Here is a 21,031-nt window from a genome sequence, read left to right as displayed (position 1 = left end):
TATATGAAAAAAGTTGATTAAACGATAGTTCAACAATAATTTTGGATAAATATTCATACAAAGAAAATTATGTTATATTACGGAAGACTTCCTTATAGACCACATTCGAAGTCTTAGTCGTATCATCACCGTCGTCATCGATGATCAATATTTTTAATCCTTTTCTAGAAGTAACTTTTGAAATTGCAACATACAACTGACCATGTGAAAACACTGGCGACAGAAGATATATCCCAACATGCTTTAAAGATTGTCTCTGACTTTTATTAATAGTCATCGCAAAAGAAATCATTATAGGAAATTGTCTCCGTTGAAATTTAAAAGGAATTCTCACGTCATATGGTGTCAGAGAAAATCTAGGTATGAAAACCTGATCACCAATATTACTTCCTGAATTTTTTTTTTCTTTCAAAAACACGTTTTCCCAATCTCGTAATAATAAGTCTTGTTCCATTGCATAATCCTAATTTTTTATTCAAATTCCTTAATAGCATAACTGAAACTCCAACTTTAAGTCTCAACCTGTGATTTGGATGTCCCGACGTAGAAATCGTGTTCAAAAATTCGGGAGTATGAACATCATCCACTGTTTGACCGTCTACATTTTGTGTGAGTGGAGTATCATAACTCAAATATGTTTTTTCTTCACCAGGAAATTAAATCCAACATATAATCATTTATTGTGTCGACTATTGAATTTTTAGGAGCTAGCATAGCTCTATTTTGGAAATACGTTATATCGTTCATGTTTTGGAAAAGTTGGGGATAGGTGCTTTCAACGATAGAAGCAAGAGGATCACCTGAATTTGGAATCAATAAATCTGATGGAATGTCAAGTTCTAAATCATCGTCGTTGTCATCTCCAATTCCTCCATCGCCAACACCCAAAACCATTCAGAAAACAATCTTCTTTGTTCAACGTCTGCACTCGAAGCACCACCGAGAAGCCTCATGTTTTTACCCAATGTTAAAACTTCACAAAAATTCCAACGAACCGAAGAATTAATAATAGCATTAATAACTTATGGTCTTGTACCTTTGGGTATTACTGGTAGAATTCCTTTTAAAACAACAATTTTTCCACCGAAGGGAATGTGTTTATTTTTTTCATCAACAGACTTAAGAATATCTTTTAAAGTTCGATCAACAGCTTCAAAACAATGTTTGTGCATCATTGGTGTTTCATCCCATATAATGAGCTTTGCTTTTTGTATTAATAGCGCCAAAGGGCTTTTAGGAACTATGGTACATGTTGAAAACTCATCAACATTTAGAGGAATACAAAACCTTGAATGTGTTGTTCTACCGCCAGGTATAAGCAATGCGGCGATCCCACTTGAGGCAACTGTTAAAACTATCTCACCTTTTGAGCGTAATGCGGCTGACATGGCCCTCCAGATAAATGTCTTCCCTGTACCGCCATAACCATAAAGAAAAAACACACCAGGTTTGTTTTCGTTAACTCTTGTCATGATTGTGTCATATACTTTACGTTGCTCTGAAGTCATAGTTGACATCAATCTAACATGTTCCTCAGCTAATGATTGTCTGTTATAATTCAATTTGTCGTGTATTAAACTATTTTGTATATCAGGAACTAATGATGTGTCTGCTCTAAGCATTAGAGAATAATCTTTTAAACTCTTCTCACAACTACGTAACATCATCTCAATATCTGCTAGTGCATGTTGTATTAATTAATCATCGGTTAATATTAAATCTGCAACGTTAAAATCAAAATAATGAATGTGATTAGTGACATGACTATGGTTGTGTTTGGTTGTATTGCAAAAAAAATTGATTTAGCAGAATTGAGTTTGATAGATTTGATTTTGGTTAAAACTTAAAAGTGAGTTAAACAGAATTGATTTATGTTTGGATACATTAACGTAAAAATAAAGGGTATTTTTAACAAATATCAAAAAAAAATTCCATTTTTTTTTTACAAAATTCTTTTTCCAATTTTAAAAAACTGCAATTTAATAAACTGCATAATAAATAATTAAAAAGTGATATAAGCAAGGTTACATGAGACATTGAAATGTGAAAGATGTTTTTTTTAATAGATTTCCAAATCACACGTGACAATAACTTTCCAAATCTCACATGATAATTATTTTCTAAATATATGAGCCGGTAGAAAAAAAATCATTGATCAAGAAAGACATAAATTTTTTTTGTGATGAATAATATAGTCAACAATAATTTTGATATGATATATTTTAAAAATTGATGGTGCTTATCAATTATTGCACATAATTTTAATCACAATTGATATTCTTGCCATAGTGGTTGGAAATATTGTCTTTCACTGAAGGGTTGCGAGTTCGAATCCTAGTCAAGACAAAATTGTATTATTTTTTAATAAAAATTGCAAGATAAAATGGAGGGAAAATAGGGAAAACAAATTAGGGTTTAGAGTTTGCTTGTGTATACAAGCTTATAATATAAAAGATTACCCCCCTAATTCGCCAACTAGACATGGAATCTTTTTTTTTATGATGTGGCATGCATATGTGGATTTTCTTAGAATTTTTATTTATTTTTATTATTATAATTATTCCAAATCATTGTTATTTAAAATAAAATAAAAAATTAAAAAAATCTTCAACAACCCTAACATAATCAACTCCTTCATCCCTCTCCTTCCTGGTCTCTACCTCTCACGTGTTCATTCCTTTGATCTTGGTGAAGGATATGAGTTGGGTTAGCAATTACAAGTTCAAGAAAAATAACAACAACACATGTTCTCCAAACATCATTAATTCTAATTTAATTTTAATTTTTTGGAAAATCAACAAACAACAAAATTCAGATCTTAAAATCGGCGAAAATTAGTGAGAGTGATGCTGCAAGGAAGAGAGATGCAATTGGTGGGAAAGAGAGATGGACGACGACAGTGGTGGTGGCTGGTGGTGGAGAATGAACCGTGAGATTTTATGTTTTGAGAAACTTATGAGTTTTTTATGGTTTTGGATTTATGGGTTTGAGATTGAATTGATGAGATGAAATTTAAGATTGAAGATGAAGTTTGTTGTTGTTGTTTTGATTTTTTTTTTTAATTGAATGAAAGAATGAGTTGTTGTTGTTTGTTCTTCCCATGAGAGTGGTGAAGATTGTTGATGTTTCTTGCTGTTTGTTTTTCCCCTTTTTTGTTTTTTATTTTTTATTTTTTTTAAATGACATAGCTCAATATGTGGCAAAATAAAAATTAAATAAATAAAAACAGTAAAAAAAGCCATGTGTAAAAAAAAAAAAAAACCATGTATGATTTCCATGTCAACAAAATTAAGATTTCAAATCCATGTTGTCAATTCAGGGGGGAAACAAATAATCTTAATATTATGAGGGGGAATCACAACTTTTTATTTTACAGGAGGTAATGCAAAATTCTCCTATTTTGCAGGGTAAAACCATATTTACCCAACATTTTTCATTCCCCCCATAAAAATCTCTTTCCTCAATTTCTACACACTCCACAGTTCTCTTTCCACCACATAGCAAAGGAGGGCAAACCACACGCGCAAGCAACGCTCCGTCGCCATCAGTCGTTGCGTTTACTCTCAACTGTAAGTCATCCCAATCACAAGACAACTAGCAACTCTTACATTTACTTCTCATTTATTTTCGGACATGCAATGCAAGAATCGATTAACTATGGTTTGGTTAGGGCATTAGGTCTTAGAAATTGTTCTTGATAAAGGTTAATTTTTTTATCAATTTTATTTTAGATCTAAATGAACACTTATCATAAGGGTAGTGTTAATGACAGTAGTGAGGGTTGTGGGTGTGTGATTCAGTAGAAATATAATTCCAAAAAAACGACCAACCAATAATGGATTAGTCAAACTGGTAAGTGATGTAGGTCACGTGGTTAAAGGTTCGATCTCCGACTCTCGTGTATGAAAACAAAAATTGTCTGGGAGGCGAGAACTCACCTTGTGTGTCTGACAGCGGAACAAGAAAAAATGGATTTTTAGGGGATTAACTGAGAAATTTCGTGCTCAAATACAGTAAAATCAATGATTGAATGAGCTCCGGTGTTGAAGAGTAGAGTTTTCTTAGAGAAGTAGATAAGTTTTGTTAAATTTGATTTGCCTTCGTTCAAGATCATTGGCTTAGCTATATATAGCTAAGGCAGTTACAAAGTGATACATTGGAAAATTCTAGAATCCTTTCCACCCGCAACTTGCTAGCTAGAATTTGGTATGACTATTGAGAGATATTAGGAACTCTCCAAGTGTGAGTAAGAATTCTTACATTGGATGAAAATGTGAGTGTTGAACAACACATACCAAATGTCTTAAAAGGTTTTAGACGAAGATATGGTTTTAAGCTGCTTGTGTGGTTACTCGTAGCCTAATAATGTGATGACTCCAGTGTTTTAGGTTCTCCTTGTGATCCAACTTTAGGTTCTCCATTTGTTTTTCTTCTTCTTAGCATTAGTATATTTCACACGCCCAGGATTTGTATTACTTTGATATAAACCTGGTTTTCCTCGGTTAAACCATATTTCATTTCTCTGTGTTCTCTTTTATTATTGGTTCTCTGTTAGTTTCTTAACTTCTTAATCTCATGCATATAAAATAAACCAAAATTTCATCATAGTTGGTCAGTTAGAGCCTAGAGGGGATAACATGTATAAATAGAAGAAATACAAAAAGGCACTCTTCAAGTGTGAGTAAGAAGTCTTACATTGGATGAAAATGTGAGTGTTGAAAAACATATACGAAATGTCTTAAAATGTTTCAGACGAAGATATGGTGTTTAAGCTGCTTGTGTGTGTTACTCATAGCCTAAGAATTCTTACATTGGATGTGTCTCAAAAATTCTTTTGGTTTCAATAGAGTTCAGATCCATGTCCTCTAGTTTGAGGACGAGTACCAAACTGTAGTGTACTATTTTGTTCCAAATTGAGAACTAGTTTATATTATAATTATATTATCATGTTGAAATAAACTGAATTTTTCATAGGATGAACTGATTAAATTACAGTATTGAATAAAATAATAAATTAAAATATCAACAATGTGAACTACTATTATGTTCTTCCATCTATATTAACCATTTCTAATTATCTCAGCATGATTTGATTATCTGATTATTTAATTTAAGTTTAGTTCTTTTTAGTCTTCTAAATGGTCTTCAGTCATTTCTTAAACTTTATGAGCAAAATTCTATTATGACATTTCAAGTAAATCTATGGCAACATTCACTTTTGGGTACACAAAGTTTGTTTATATCTGGTTGAATGTTTCGTTATCACCTGCAGCTGATTTTCAACTGTATGTGGTCCTAATTGTTCAAAAACTTTTTATGCTAAAGGAAAAATGTGCGAAGAAAACCTTAAGGCCACACGATTGAAATTTGAATCTGTACCTTCGTAAATCGGAAAACTAAATAGGGGGGATCACATTCCATAGTTGAATATGTGTGCCTATAATTAATGTACATTAAGTTTTTTTTCTTCATAACAATATTTACTCTTTGTGTAAATTTTGCAGCTCACTTATGGCTCAGTCCATCAAGAAGGCTAATCATGTTGATCACATTGATCGAATAAGTGACTTACCAGGTAATGTCATTGATGGCATCCTAAAACACTTGAACATCCCAGACATAGTTAGTACCAGTATTCTGTCTAGAAAGTGGAGGTATATGTGGATGTCAGTCCCGGAACTTGAGTTTTGCTACGAATGTTTCAGTAGGTTCGAGGATCTTGATGACCCTGGCCCTGAGATTTCCAGAATTATCACGGAAGTTCTTTTCCTTCACAATGGGCTGATATATAAGTTTACTCTTGACATCCCTTTCACGATCAAAACTGAATACCTCAATAAGTGGATTCTGTTTTTGTCAAGGAAGGGCATTAAAGATCTTGAGCTTCGGAACTATGCAAGAATTGACAATAAAATGCCATCTCACATTTTCTCTTGCCAAGAATTGACTCACTTTCGATTATCCGGATTTAAATTGTCAGTTCCACCTAATTTCTGTGGCTTCAAACAATTGTTGGACCTTTGCTTAGATCTAAATACATATGAGTTTGGTGCACTTGAAAATTTTATTTCTTGCTGCCCATTACTTGAAAAGCTCAGCATGATATTGTTTGGAGATATGAAGTCAGTTTGTCTAAAAAATGCAAAGAATCTGATTGATCTTAGACTCATGGTAGAACTGAAAAGGGCATCTGGTTTGATCAAAAGTTTGCCAAAAATTCATAGGCTTGCAATAGATTCACCATTCTGCAACACGGTTAGGAAACAACATCTCTAATATTAGTCTATTTATTTATTTATTTATTATGGTTCTATTGGATAATATTCTGACCAGTATCTTTGGTCAGTAGACTTTTGCACTTGTTCCTCTAGTTTCACAAACTCTGCATGGCATGATTTTTTTTGCAAGGGGTGTAACCAAGCTTTGTTGCAAAAATAAAACCCAAGTTCAATAAAAGATTAATACATAGTACAATGTTACTTTTAATATTCCAATCTCAATTTGATTATTTTTAAAATCACTTCTATCTTGGCTGCCCTTGCAGTTTGATATTTTTTTTAAACTTATCTTTTATTGTATATTTGAGAGGGAAGCAATGTTGCATTTTATTGATGGTTCAATCTAATATTTCCACTATTTTTTTACATTGAAAGTTGTGTTTTTACACTTAAGGGTTGTAAAAATATACCTCATAGCTTTGTTGTTTGTACACAGCTCTATGCAGATATGATTCCTCCAACACAGCTAATAAGCTTAAAGTATTTGAAATTATCTGGTGTGAATTTGGATGAAAAAATAGAAGTTTTGTATATTGTTAGTGTACTCAAAAGTGCTTCTGACCTGGTGGAACTTGATATCAAGGTGAGTAGGTGACCATGAATACCCTATGCTTTCTTAGCTTGTCTTTCTATTGTCATATTTTGACTCTCTTAGTTTTATAATTTAGAATTATGATGATGATCATGATGATGATGATGATGACGGTGAACAAGAGCCAGACCAACCGGAGCAGTTAGAATGCAATAGCTGTTGCCTAAGTCAACTTCAGACGGTGAATATCAGCGTCGGAACCAGCTTTAAACATGCCATGAGTTTGATACGGTTCGTACTTGCAAATTCCTCATCTTTAAAGACCCTTACTTTTAAAGTTGGTTTTTGTTATGAGAAATTGGATGCAGCTGTGCTGTTAAGCATTTCACGAAACTTGTTACGTATGGAGCGAGCATCACAAAGAGCACGTGTTGAATTCCTTCAACCATAGATGTCGTACTAGGTTCCTGTTGGGTACTCTATAAAGTTGCATGAAATTATTAAAGACACTTATTTGTATTTATTTGTTAAATGCTATACTTATAGTATATATTTTCTTTTATATTTTAAACTTATCTGTACCTTAACTTTGAAGGAGAGGGATTCAATTTGTTAGGTATAAAAACATATTTAACCTTTTATTTTTTCCCAATATAGAATGCCTCATTTTAATGTTGGTTTTATGTTCAGAATAAGTTGGATAGGCCCAATCTTTCGTATTAGACAAAATTTTCTTTATAATATATAGATAGATAGATTTACTTTTGACAATTTCAAGTTTGTTTTAGATGCATGTATACATTTAGAAAGACATTCGAGCTATTTTACAACCAGGAATATATAAACTATGTACCAGGTTACAAAATTGATAGCATATAACTTATAGCTTATCAACGATAATCTATAATTAAAATGTTTAGTAAAATTAGCTATTCAATTATTAATCGTTAGTTGGTTCAGTTATGATTGGCGCTGGACTTGGTAGGGATGATCACGGTTCGATCCCCCGCAATTGCGATTGAAAGGGGGCTGGAATCACTTGATGCCAGAACCGACCACCGAACCAAATTAAACAGTGGGCTGAATACTGGTAGTAAAAAAAAAAAAACTATTCAATTGGTTGATAAATGTAAAATGACATAAAATATTTTTAATTAAAAACAAAATGAGTAAATTACACTTAGTCTTTTTTTTTAATAGACACTTTAGTCTATTTTAACATAAATAAATATTTTTGTGATAACAATTAACTTTAAAGGCTTAATTAGCAAAATGGTCCCTTAAAGACATTTTTGGTTTCACATTGGTCACTTAAAGAAAAAAAAAAAGACCGAATAGGTCCCTTAAAGAAAAAAAAGGTCTGAATAGGTCTCTTAAAGACATCTCCGTTAATCAGTTTGGTCCCTTAAAGACATCTCCGTTAATCAGTTTGGTCCTCCAAAAAATGGACGGAAAGGACCAAACTGATTAACGGAGATGTCTTTAAACGGAGATGTCTTTAAGAGACCTATTCGGACAATTTTTTCTTTAAGGGACCTATTCAAACATTTTTTTCTTTAAGGGACCAATGTGAAACAAAAAATGTTTTTAAGGGACTATTTTACTAATTAAGCCAACTTTAAACCACTATTTAACTATTTCAAAACATTTTAGTCATTAATATTATTGAAGAAATTAATTTTTCTTTCTTTGAAAAATTTATTATTTTAGAATATAAATTTAATATATAATTGTTTTTTAATCGAGTTTAGTAATTTATTCTAGATTTATGTTTTATTTTGTAGATCGGAACTCGCTTAGGTTCGGAATCTGCAATTCGAATCCCTTTTTCTTTGTCGATCTATTTGATCGAATCCTCTATACTAATCGATTTCATCATTGACAAACCCTTGCGCTATCACTACTACCCTTTAAAGGTCGTTGATGTTACACCTCTCATACTGGAAATATTGCTCGCTAACGGCCATCTCGCACACTATTGTGTTGCAGTGATGAGCGTTGGACAGTGGTCCCTGAGTTACCTTCGTTTTATTTTTGAAGAACTACTCTTTTGGGAAATCTTCTACGGTGATGAAGACCTTGGCAGTATCTAGATCTTAGTTGTAGTATTTTGTTTTATGTCAAAAGGAAAATTAAGAAAAGTGAAGACCTTGGCAGGATATAGATCTTAGTTGTAGCATTTTGTTTTATGTCAAAAGGAAAATTAAAAGTGAATTTCGGATCGTATTTTCTGAAACGGTATTAGTTTCAGATTCCAACTTCCAAAAGTATATCAGGGGTAATTTCATTAGGATATTTTCTCTTTAGGCCCCCCACGTTTCTTTTATACCCCCCTTACTTACGTTTTTGCCCCTGCACGGTGTTTCGGGTTATACGAATCGAACTTTAAAACAATTCGGTTAATAGAAATCGATCGCGTTTAACTTCGAGTTTTGTCAACCGAAGTTAACTGATATAGAAACAGAAGCATTTCATAACCTCTCAGTTACGTATTTTCTTCTAAACACCAACAACACCACTCCTTCTTCTTCTTGAGAGCGATTTTGTGGAAAACTTCAACATCCTATCTCAAACCATTCTTAATCAAGTAAGTTCCATGCATTTACATTCACTCTTTTCTCATTCCATGTTTTTCTTATCACATTCACTCTTTTCTTCGTTTTTTTCCCTCCCTGAGTAATTTTCTATCTCAAAATTCTATGTTTGAATTGTTGATTAATGGTTAGTTGTTAGTTTAGTTAGATGTTAACATGAATGCATGTGATATTAGGTTTAATTTGTGTATGCAATTAGATGGTATTATGGTGTACACTAAGTGTTTGACAAAATGTGTAAGTAAAATTCAATATGCTTCCATATGAATAATGTTAACCATAGGTGTTAGGATTAAATGTTGATTGAATTATAGTTTGAATTTATCATAGTTTATAAGATTGTATTGAGTGTGAAGATATTTTTCCATGTTAGGATAAATATGGAAGAAAATGTTGGGAGAGGTAGACATGGCAAGCCAAGCAATGCAAATGCTTCCGCTCGTAGAGAGCTTGCTGCAAATCGCCCTGCCAAACGAGGTCGTAGTAAGCAGCAAGGACCAATTCCCGCGCGAGGGACACATGATGCTGAGGCGGGTGGTTCGCGTACGCGTACACGGTCACGTTTAGGCCAAGCACAAAATGCTGCTGAGGATGATGATTTTGACGCGGATCAATTTCTAAATCAGGATGCCGAGTATGGCGTGTAACGACCCGATTTTCGTATTCGTATATTTTAATAAATGTATTTTTATTTATTAAATGGCTTTTATTATTTTAGTGGGCGACGAATAATTATTTAGCCGAACGTAAGTTATTAGACGCGAGAACCATTGTTTTGGGCTTATGGGCGTGAGAGGTAATGGGCCTAAGCCAATTGGGCTTGGTTCATGACCATGGGAAAGAGTATAAGTAGCAAGTCCAACTTATGAATAGTTTCATAACTTCATTTCTTGAGTTTGAGTGAGTAGAAGCAACATAGAGCTAAGCTAGGGTTTGGATCAAGAGTGAAAGCTTGAGCAAGAGGAGGCTTGGATCATCATCTTTGCTTAAGGTAAGAGATTAGAATTCATGATTCTTGAGTGACTAGGAGGGGGGAGATTGTCTATGTCTCCGTTCCCGAACTCTCCCACTCAATTTCTTTTAGATTTTGATTAAACTTTTGTATGTGAGTATGATGTTTTTCATCATCACTTTGTGTGTGTTAATCACTAGTTTGATTCCATGATGATTATGTATGTGTTTGGATCATTTTTAGAAAGTTTGAGAAAGTTACTTAAAACTCAAGTAATTGCCATGATTTTGATTGTTAGAGGTATTTGGATGTTTGGAAGGGATGATTAATGTTCCTTGATACCATATATGTTTGGAATGGCTGTCTATATGAATTTATAACATGTTTGGATGAATTTTTGAGTTGATTTAGTGTTAAACCGCCTTAGACAACTCAAGAACAGATTTCCTTTCTGGTGTAGTTCGCTTAGCGAACAGGAGTTCGCTACAGCGAATAAGCTCGCTACAAGTTCGCTACCTGTTCGCCATGTACCTGTAATCCTCTGATGTAGTTCGCTACAGCGAATTGAGATTCGCTTAGCGAATGAGTTCGCTACCTGTTCGCTATGGGTTCGCTTAGCGAACAGTGCTGAACCTGCAACTTTTGTTAATGTTTGTAAGTATGATTTGGCACTTGTAACATGGTTTAAGGGTATCCTTACATGATTGTTGATACATGTTGATACTGTTAATGCTTATTGTTAATCGTTATATGATTGATAAACGTGTATGCAATAAGTTGTAGCTTAAAGTGAGCAATGTGAAGATTTGGCATTAATTTGTAATGTTAAGTGAATGTGTTTGAATTGTGTTTCCGCATTCATAAGGAGTAGCTTCGAGCTAGAAATATCATATTGATGATATGTGCAAACATACATGCATTCATGTATATATATGTTGAAATTGGAAACTTGGGTTCCAATAGATTTAAATGGATTTTTGAGTCCATAAGGAAGCCGAGGATCGGATTAGATGAATCCATAAGATCTAGAGCTGCTATCCAGCAGGATATAAAACTGTTTAACTTATCCATGAGGGATATGAAGGTTTGGTAAGTTCCGAACAATCCGGCAAGATGTAAAACTGTTTAACTTATCCATAAGGGGTAAAAGGCAATTGGTACCACATGCATTAGTCGTGTCTAGGGATGGCATGACATAGAATGATTGGCATTAGATACATTAGGGTAAATGCGCATATATTTGATAAATGGTATGTGACATTATCTGGTTGAACTGTGTTAAACTTTATTAATTGATAACTGTTTAATACAACGTTTTGACGTGAGTTAGAATATGTATGGTGTAGTTCGAAGGTGTAAGACCTTTCTTATACTCGTATGATATGCGATTATGTTTTCTAACTCTCTGCTTTGTGTTATTTGCTGGACCTTTGGGGGTTCAGATATTCAGGCTGAGGATCGTGCCGACGTTTAGACTGCTGTTCTAGCGTGGTGTTGAAGTACTTTTTGGTGAGGAGACTTAGCATAGATTACTCCTCTTAGTACTAGCTTTTGACTAGAGTTTGTAAATAGTGAATGCTCTGGTAATGTAACATCGAGTCGGGGTTTACGCTTGGATTTCATCGTATATCGGTGTTACCTTTTTGTTATGCTAGTTCTTGTATAAGTGACATCCTTAGGGATGAATATGGCTTATGTATATATATATGTACATATATGCATGCTTGGTTTGATTTGAATCCGCTGTTGCTTTTCATGTTAAATTTCATGACACTCTGTGTGTATGGTTGTGTTTTAATTACCGCGTGGCACTCTGCCTTTACACTTGTTAAAAAGTTTTTAAAATTACGTTTTTAAGGGTAGTATGGGTTAGGGTGTTACAATAGTGGTATCAGAGCAGGTCGGTTCATGTGAACCAATTAGGACTTTTCTTTTCCCCGTATGAGCATGTGTAGGGAACACTGTTAGTACTTTCTAACGTCTAGTTGTGATTCGTTCAGGAATCATGGCTGCTGCAAGGACGAATGCTCAGATTGCGGAAGCTTTGGCCGCACTCACCAACATTGTGGTTAGAGATCATCAACCTGGAAGAGAGGTAGAGATGAGGTTGGAAAGGTTCATGAAGCAGAAACCGCCAACATTTACCGGAGGTTACAACCCGGATGGAGCTCACAAGTGGCTGGAAGAACTTGAGATAATTTTTGAAGCAATGGATTGTTCCGAGGAAGGGAAGACAACCCTGGGGACATATGTGTTGCGTGAGGAAGCGAATGTGTGGTGGAAGAACGCCAAGTTAAGGCTAGGACCCGGTGGTATGGCTATACCATGGGCAATGTTTAAAAGAGAATTTTTGGTTAAGTATTTTCCTGTGGATGTGAAGAACAAGAAAGTGGTGGAATTCATGGAGTTGAAACAGGGAAATATGACGGTAGCTGACTATGCCGTCAAGTTTGAGACTTTGTGTGCGTTTAGTCCGCATTACAACACTATGGAAGCGGAGAACGACAAGTGCGTGAAGTTTGAAAGTGGTCTACGTCCAGACATTAAGCACATGATTGGATTTTCGCAGATAAGGGATTTTGCGACCCTTGTGAACAAGAGTAGGATTTGCGATGAGGATGGTAGAGCTAAGGTGAACTACTACAAGGCTGCGAATGACCGAAAAGGGAAAGGACAAGAGCGCGGAAAACCTTATGATAACCGCGGTAGGGGTAATACAAGTGGAAGTAAGAAGCCGATGAATGGAAGTTGTTACAAATGTGGAGAGAGGGGTCATATGTCGTATGATTGCCAGAAGAAATTGGACAAGTGTTTGAATTGTGGGAAGTTAGGCCACAAAACTGAAGTGTGTAGGACAAGAGTGTTTTGTTTCAACTGTGGTGAGGAGGGCCACAAGAGTATAATCTGCAAGAAACCCAAGAAGGTGATGGGCAAGGTGTTTGCTTTGAGTGGAGAGGATGCTAGCCTTGAGGACAATCTCATTAGAGGTACGTGTTTCATCTATGACACTCCTTTAATTGCGATTATAGATACGGGAGCGACGCATTCTTTTATTTCTTTGGATTGTGCGAAGCGTCTTAGTATTCCTTTAACGGATATGATGGGTAGGATGGAAATAGAAACTCCTGCTAATGGTTCAGTGATTACCCGACAAGTATGTCGTAATTGCCCCGTAACCATTTTTGATAAGCACTTTGGTATGGATTTAGTGTGTATTCCACTTAGTGGTATGGATGTAATTTTTGGTATGAATTGGTTAATCTTCAACCGGATTCATATCAACTGTCGTGAGAAGGCCGTTGTTTTTCCGAAGCCGGAGGAGAACTTGCATTTGATGAGCGGGAAGGAAGTATCGGAAGCGTTGAAAGAACATGCCGAGATGTTCATGATGTTTGCATCATTGAAACTCGAAGGAGGAGTTAAGATAGAAGAGTTACCGATCGTTTGTGAATTCCCAGATGTGTTTCCGGATGACATATCTGACGTGCCTCCAAAGCGAGAGGTAGAGTTTTCTATCGACCTAGTACCTGGAACTAGTCCGATATCGATGGCGCCGTATCGAATGTCAGCGTCAGAGTTGAATGAGTTGAAGAAGCAACTTGAAGAGCTGCTTGAGAAGAGGTTTATTCGACCGAGTGTTTCGCCATGGGGAGCGCCGGTATTGCTTGTGAAGAAGAAAGATGGAAGCATGAGATTATGTATAGACTATCGTCAGTTGAACAAAGTGACGATCAAGAATAAATATCCACTTCCGAGGATAGATGATTTGATGGATCAACTAGTTGGAGCTTGTGTGTTTAGTAAGATCGATTTGAGATCTGGATACCATCAAATTAGAGTGAAGACGGAAGACATACCTAAGACTGCATTTAGGACGAGGTATGGGCACTACGAGTATTCAGTTATGCCGTTTGGTGTGACCAATGCACCTGGAGTTTTCATGGAGTATATGAACCGAATTTTCCATTCATTTTTGGATAGATTCGTGGTGGTGTTCATCGACGACATTTTGATTTACTCGAAATCCGAGGAAGAGCACGAAGAGCACTTGAGGATTGTTTTGCAAGTCTTGAAGGAGAAGAAGTTGTATGCCAAGTTGTCTAAGTGTGAATTTTGGATGAAAGAGGTGAGTTTCCTAGGGCATATAATTTCAAGTGGAGGAATCGCGGTAGATCCTGCGAAGGTTGACGCTGTGTCACAGTGGGGAACGCCGGAATCTGTTTCAGAGATTAGAAGTTTTCTTGGTTTGGCCGGTTATTATAGAAGGTTCATCGAAGGTTTTTCGAAGTTGGCTTTGCCGTTAACCAAGTTGACGAGGAAAGATCAAGCGTTTGTTTGGGATGGTATTTGTGAGAAGAGTTTCCAAGAGCTCAAGAGAAGATTGACTACTGCACCCGTGTTGATTTTACCTGATGCCAAAGAGTCGTTCGTCGTGTATTGCGATGCTTCGAAGTTAGGACTTGGCGGAGTGCTTATGCAAGGGGGTAACGTGGTAGCATATGCTTCAAGGCAACTGAAGGTTCACGAGAGGAACTATCCAACGCATGATTTGGAGTTAGCCGCAGTGGTGTTTGCTTTGAAAGTGTGGAGACACTACTTGTATGGATCGAGGTTTGAAGTGTTTAGTGATCACAAGAGTCTGAAATACTTATTCGACCAGAGGGAGTTGAATATGAGGCAACGAAGATGGCTCGAATTCTTAAAGGACTACGATTTTGAATTGAGTTATCACCCCGGAAAAGCCAATGTAGTGGCCGATGCATTAAGTAGGAAAACTTTGCATATGTCATCATTGATGGTGAAAGAGTTAGAGTTGATAGAAGAATTCCGAGACTTGAGTCTTGTGTGCGAGGTTACTTCTACAAGTGTGAAGCTTGGAATGTTAAAGTTGACGAATCCTTTTCTTGAAGATATTAAAGAACGTCAGAAATCGGATAAGAAATTGATGGAGAAGATGGTGCTCATCAATGAAGGTAAGGAGACCAATATCAAGATTGACGAGAGTGGAGTCATGAGATTTCACGGAAGAGTTTGTGTACCGGATGTACCCGAATTGAAGAGAATGATCATGGAAGAAGGTCACAGAAGTGGTTTGAGTATACATCCTGGAGTAACCAAGATGTATCAGGATTTGAGGAAGTTATTTTGGTGGCCGGGAATGAAGAGGCAAATTTCTGAATTTGTTTATTCATGCTTAACTTGTCAGAAATCGAAGATTGAGCATCAGAAGCCGTTTGGTTTGTTGCAACCAATGTTTATACCCGAATGGAAATGGGATAGCATTGCAATGGATTTTGTGGGAGGTTTACCGAAGACCAAGAAAAGTAACGAGGTGATTTGGGTAGTGGTAGATCGTCTGACGAAGTGTGCTCACTTCATTGCTATTAGGAAAGGTACTTTGGTGCCTAAGTTGGCCGAGATTTATGTGGAGCAGATTGTGAGGCTACATGGTATTCCAACAAGTATTATTTCGGATAGAGATCCGAGATTTACTTCTAGATTTTGGGAAAGCTTGCAAGAAGCTTTAGGAACGAAGTTGAGGTTGAGTTCAGCGTATCATCCTCAGACAGATGGTCAGTCGGAGAGAACGATACAATCCTTAGAGGATTTGTTGAGAGCTTGTGTTTTGGAGCAAAACGTGAATTGGGATTCTTGTTTGCCGTTGGTAGAGTTTACATACAACAACAGTTACCATTCTAGTATCGGAATGGCACCGTTTGAGGCTTTGTATGGGAGAAGGTGTAGGACACCTCTGTGTTGGTATGAAACTGGAGAAGGTGCAATTCTTGGACCAGAGATTGTACAAGAAACAACAGAGAAGATTCGGATGATTCGTGAGAAGATGAAAGCGTCTCAGGATCGACAGAAGAGTTATCATGATAAGAGGAGGAAGGACATTGAATTCCAAGAAGGGGATCATGTATTCCTACGAGTTAAATCGACTACTGGAGTAGGACGTGCGTTGAAGTCAAGGAAGTTGACATCGAGGTTTATTGGACCGTTTGAGATTTTGAAGCGAGTTGGGAAAGTTGCGTATAGGATTGCATTACCGCCATCATTGGCGAATTTGCACGATGTTTTTCATGTATCGCAGTTGCGCAAGTATGTGTCTGATCCGACACACGTAATTGAATCGGACGATGTTCAAGTGAGGGATGACTTGACCATTGAGACTGTACCCTTGAGAATAGAAGGAAGAGAAGTGAAGAGATTGAGAAACAAAGAGATTGCATCCGTGAAAGTCGTGTGGGGAGGACCGGCTGGTGAGAATGCAACGTGGGAGTTGGAAAGCAAGATGAGAGATTCTTATCCCGATCTGTTTCTAGGTAATTTCGAGGGCGAAATTCTTTTAAGGGGGGTAGGATTGTAACGACCCGATTTTCGTATTCGTATATTTTAATAAATGTATTTTTATTTATTAAATGGCTTTTATTATTTTAGTGGGCGACGAATAATTATTTAGCCGAACGTAAGTTATTAGACGCGAGAACCATTGTTTTGGGCTTATGGGCGTGAGAGGTAATGGGCCTAAGCCAATTGGGCTTGGTTCATGACCATGGGAAAGAGTATAAGTAGCAAGTCCAACTTATGAATAGTTTCATAACTTCATTTCTTGAGTTTGAGTGAGTAGAAGCAACATAGAGCTAAGCTAGGGTTTGGATCAAGAGTGAAAGCTTGAGCAAGAGGAGGCTTGGATCATCATCTTTGCTTAAGGTAAGAGATTAGAATTCATGATTCTTGAGTGACTAGGAGGGGGGAGATTGTCTATGTCTCCGTTCCCGAACTCTCCCACTCAATTTCTTTTAGATTTTGATTAAACTTTTGTATGTGAGTATGATGTTTTTCATCATCACTTTGTGTGTGTTAATCACTAGTTTGATTCCATGATGATTATGTATGTGTTTGGATCATTTTTAGAAAGTTTGAGAAAGTTACTTAAAACTCAAGTAATTGCCATGATTTTGATTGTTAGAGGTATTTGGATGTTTGGAAGGGATGATTAATGTTCCTTGATACCATATATGTTTGGAATGGCTGTCTATATGAATTTATAACATGTTTGGATGAATTTTTGAGTTGATTTAGTGTTAAACCGCCTTAGACAACTCAAGAACAGATTTCCTTTCTGGTGTAGTTCGCTTAGCGAACAGGAGTTCGCTACAGCGAATAAGCTCGCTACAAGTTCGCTACCTGTTCGCCATGTACCTGTAATCCTCTGATGTAGTTCGCTACAGCGAATTGAGATTCGCTTAGCGAATGAGTTCGCTACCTGTTCGCTATGGGTTCGCTTAGCGAACAGTGCTGAACCTGCAACTTTTGTTAATGTTTGTAAGTATGATTTGGCACTTGTAACATGGTTTAAGGGTATCCTTACATGATTGTTGATACATGTTGATACTGTTAATGCTTATTGTTAATCGTTATATGATTGATAAACGTGTATGCAATAAGTTGTAGCTTAAAGTGAGCAATGTGAAGATTTGGCATTAATTTGTAATGTTAAGTGAATGTGTTTGAATTGTGTTTCCGCATTCATAAGGAGTAGCTTCGAGCTAGAAATATCATATTGATGATATGTGCAAACATACATGCATTCATGTATATATATGTTGAAATTGGAAACTTGGGTTCCAATAGATTTAAATGGATTTTTGAGTCCATAAGGAAGCCGAGGATCGGATTAGATGAATCCATAAGATCTAGAGCTGCTATCCAGCAGGATATAAAACTGTTTAACTTATCCATGAGGGATATGAAGGTTTGGTAAGTTCCGAACAATCCGGCAAGATGTAAAACTGTTTAACTTATCCATAAGGGGTAAAAGGCAATTGGTACCACATGCATTAGTCGTGTCTAGGGATGGCATGACATAGAATGATTGGCATTAGATACATTAGGGTAAATGCGCATATATTTGATAAATGGTATGTGACATTATCTGGTTGAACTGTGTTAAACTTTATTAATTGATAACTGTTTAATACAACGTTTTGACGTGAGTTAGAATATGTATGGTGTAGTTCGAAGGTGTAAGACCTTTCTTATACTCGTATGATATGCGATTATGTTTTCTAACTCTCTGCTTTGTGTTATTTGCTGGACCTTTGGGGGTTCAGATATTCAGGCTGAGGATCGTGCCGACGTTTAGACTGCTGTTCTAGCGTGGTGTTGAAGTACTTTTTGGTGAGGAGACTTAGCATAGATTACTCCTCTTAGTACTAGCTTTTGACTAGAGTTTGTAAATAGTGAATGCTCTGGTAATGTAACATCGAGTCGGGGTTTACGCTTGGATTTCATCGTATATCGGTGTTACCTTTTTGTTATGCTAGTTCTTGTATAAGTGACATCCTTAGGGATGAATATGGCTTATGTATATATATATGTATATATATGATGTGAATGAATCCGCTGTTGCTTTTCATGTTAAATTTCATGACGCTCTGAGTGTATGCTTGTGTTTTAATTACCGCGTGGCACTCTGCCTTTACGCTTGTTAAAAAGTTTTTAAAATTACGTTTTTAAGGGTAGTAAGGGTTAGGGTGTTACATGGCGAACCTGAAGAACCGCAACCTGATGAACCGCAACCTGATGAACCGCAAATTGAAGAACCGCAACAACCACCACGACGGAGACCGCAACAGCGACCACGACAACCACGACGAGATGCAGCAAATGAGGGTTATGGAGGAGGACCAAGTGATATGTCATTATTAACACAATACGGAAATCATAGGGCGGTTCCGATATGGGATGCAGAACCAGATGATCACGAGGTACCGTTAAGTGTATTAATTGTTTTATTAAATGTATTAATTGTTTTAAATACTGTGATTATGTTAATTAAGTTTTCAATGTTTTGTGTTGTTGGAATTTTTCAGGTTTTAAAGAGGACTCTGCGTTGCCAAGCTAGCGGGAAAAAGGTTATGGACATCGTCAAACCGCCTCGTAGTGAGAGGTGGTTTTGGGATCCAATAGAGGCATCGGGATTGGAGCCGCTTACCCGTGTCAATTTTAGCGTACTTGACTATGGGGTTATATGGGCATTTGTTGAAAGATGGCATCCGGAAACAAGTACTTTCCACCTTCCGTTAGGTGAGCTCGGCATCACATTGGACGATGTACAATGTCTGTTACATCTTCCAATCCAAGGAAAGTTTTTGAACCATACGAAGATGTCAAGGGGAGAAGGGGCTGACATGGTTAGTTCATATCTAGGAGTTGAGCGAGAGGATATTGATAAAGCATTTGCCGAAACCAACGGGGTACATTTGAAGCATACTACCCTGCAAACTCTATACACAACAAACCAGACGTCTGCTGAAAGAGCGATTGCTGAAAATAAGCCGGCGCATGTTGTTAGGCTTTACAGGGAGAGGAGCGTAAGGGCTTTTATGCTACATTTGGTCTGTTGTACAATATTCAGCAACAAGAGCAGTTACTACGCGGATGTTGTGTATTTGCAGTACTTTCAAGATTTGTCATGCGTTCATGAATGGAATTGGGGTGCTGCTGCTCTTGTTCATCTGCAGCATTATTTGGATCACGGATCTGCGGTTAGCACGACTCAGATGACTGGCTACATGTCATTTCTTCAGGTAAAAATATCTGAGCGTTATATAAGATATTATTTGTATTTGTCTAATTTGTCACATAGACTATGTTTGGCTATAATGAATCTTGTTCGTCATACTTTCAGGGATGGATTATTGCGCACTTTCCGAGACTTAGTGTGTGGGTGGAGGCTCCTAGATATACAGCGAACATGCCACTAAATTCAAAGGTTGTTCCTGGGCAAGGACATAAGGATGCAGCTGGATATAGAAGCAGTTTGGACAATATTCAAACTTACGATTGCGTGTTCAGCCCGTATGATGCCCACCGACAAGTGCGACCTTTGATAAATGCATGTTGGTTTTCTGGATGGTTAAGGTGTGGTAAATTGAAAGCCAAGCATTTGCCGGAACGTGTGCTAAGACAATTTCAACATGTGCAAGGCATTCCAAGAAACCCGAGTATGTCTGCAACGCCGGGGATGAACTTGTGTGAGATAGATCGTGTGTTTACGGAAGAATTGGAGCTGAGAATGATAGATGAAGAGATGAGGGGTCGGCCTGTTACAAGCCCGTGGGACACTGAACCCGGATATATGTCATGGTTTTATAGAGTGTCGCATCCAGTTATGCGACCCGTAGAAGCTCCTGAATCACCACCAAGGCCACCTAATTTAGAGGTGTTAATAGAGGCGGCGGAAGCAAGAAATGACCCTAATCTAATGCAAGTTTGCCGGAGTGTAAAGGTTGAGGTCGAAAGGGCAGTTCGCGATGGTGAGGCGGTTGAAGGAACTCCAATTCATGGTACTTTGCAGCGGATTCTGAATTTGCTTAATCCGATACTTGCTTATAGGCGAATTAAGCGGGGGAAGGGGACACGCTACCACACTCGGGGGTAGACTTTGTTTGTTTTTGTAACTTTAATGTTGACGTGGTTGTTTATAAACTCTGATGTTTGTTTTTATTTTTGATGTAACTTTGATTATGACAATCGGATGTAGTACACTACGTATTTTAGTATCGTTTAATTCGTAATTTGTTACCGGTTGTTACGTTTTTTATTAATCGCTAAAATATTTTTAGATTGGATGGTTAATATGTTGATGCTCTGTCATATATAACAT

General features: G+C 36.9%; 3 protein-coding genes across 4 annotated transcripts in view; all 3 read left to right on the top strand.

Annotated features, from left to right (window-relative positions):
- The first annotated feature begins 3,433 nt into the window (after window positions 1-3,433).
- Window positions 3,434-21,031, top strand: part of LOC123884522 (F-box/FBD/LRR-repeat protein At1g13570-like) — a 30,913-nt gene continuing 13,315 nt past the window's right edge. The window contains exons 1-4 of one of the 2 annotated variants that reach the window (XM_045933633.1): window positions 3,434-3,569; window positions 5,505-6,255; window positions 6,715-6,861; window positions 6,947-7,462. In XM_045933633.1, coding sequence (XP_045789589.1) covers window positions 5,512-6,255; window positions 6,715-6,861; window positions 6,947-7,261 — 1,206 coding nt within the window. In that variant the 5' untranslated portion in view covers window positions 3,434-3,569; window positions 5,505-5,511 and the 3' untranslated portion in view covers window positions 7,262-7,462. Of the gene's footprint in view, window positions 3,570-5,504; window positions 6,256-6,714; window positions 6,862-6,946; window positions 7,463-21,031 lie in introns of those variants that run through there. The other variant, XM_045933635.1, reaches the window with a different exon arrangement.
- Window positions 9,785-19,849, top strand: LOC123884410. Its single transcript, XM_045933497.1, has 4 exons — window positions 9,785-10,038; window positions 18,890-19,130; window positions 19,236-19,736; window positions 19,781-19,849. Exons 1-4 carry the CDS (start codon window positions 9,785-9,787, stop codon window positions 19,847-19,849), a joined length of 1,065 nt encoding a protein of 354 aa, XP_045789453.1.
- On the top strand, window positions 19,929-20,942 carry LOC123884523. Its single transcript, XM_045933637.1, has 2 exons — window positions 19,929-19,952; window positions 20,054-20,942. The coding sequence occupies exons 1-2, from the start codon at window positions 19,938-19,940 to the stop codon at window positions 20,804-20,806; spliced, it is 768 nt and encodes a 255-aa protein (XP_045789593.1). The 5' UTR covers window positions 19,929-19,937; the 3' UTR covers window positions 20,807-20,942.

The sequence above is a fragment of the Trifolium pratense genome, linkage group LG5 (assembly GCF_020283565.1).
Source record: "Trifolium pratense cultivar HEN17-A07 linkage group LG5, ARS_RC_1.1, whole genome shotgun sequence".
Lineage (NCBI taxonomy): Eukaryota > Viridiplantae > Streptophyta > Magnoliopsida > Fabales > Fabaceae > Trifolium > Trifolium pratense.
Note: the sequence above shows the minus strand (reverse complement) of the source record. Positions and strands in the feature narration are given on the sequence as shown.

Coding starts and splice junctions, on each gene's coding strand:
- LOC123884410 (XM_045933497.1), top strand. CDS start 9,785: ATGGAAGAAAATGTTGGGAGAGGTAGACATGGCAAGCCAAGCAATGCA. Junction 10,039..18,889: donor TTTCTAAATCAGGATGCCGA/GTATGGCGTGTA, acceptor AAGGGTAGTAAG/GGTTAGGGTGTTACATGGCG. Junction 19,737..19,780: donor GGCTTTACAGGGAGAGGAGC/GTAAGGGCTTTT, acceptor TACAATATTCAG/CAACAAGAGCAGTTACTACG.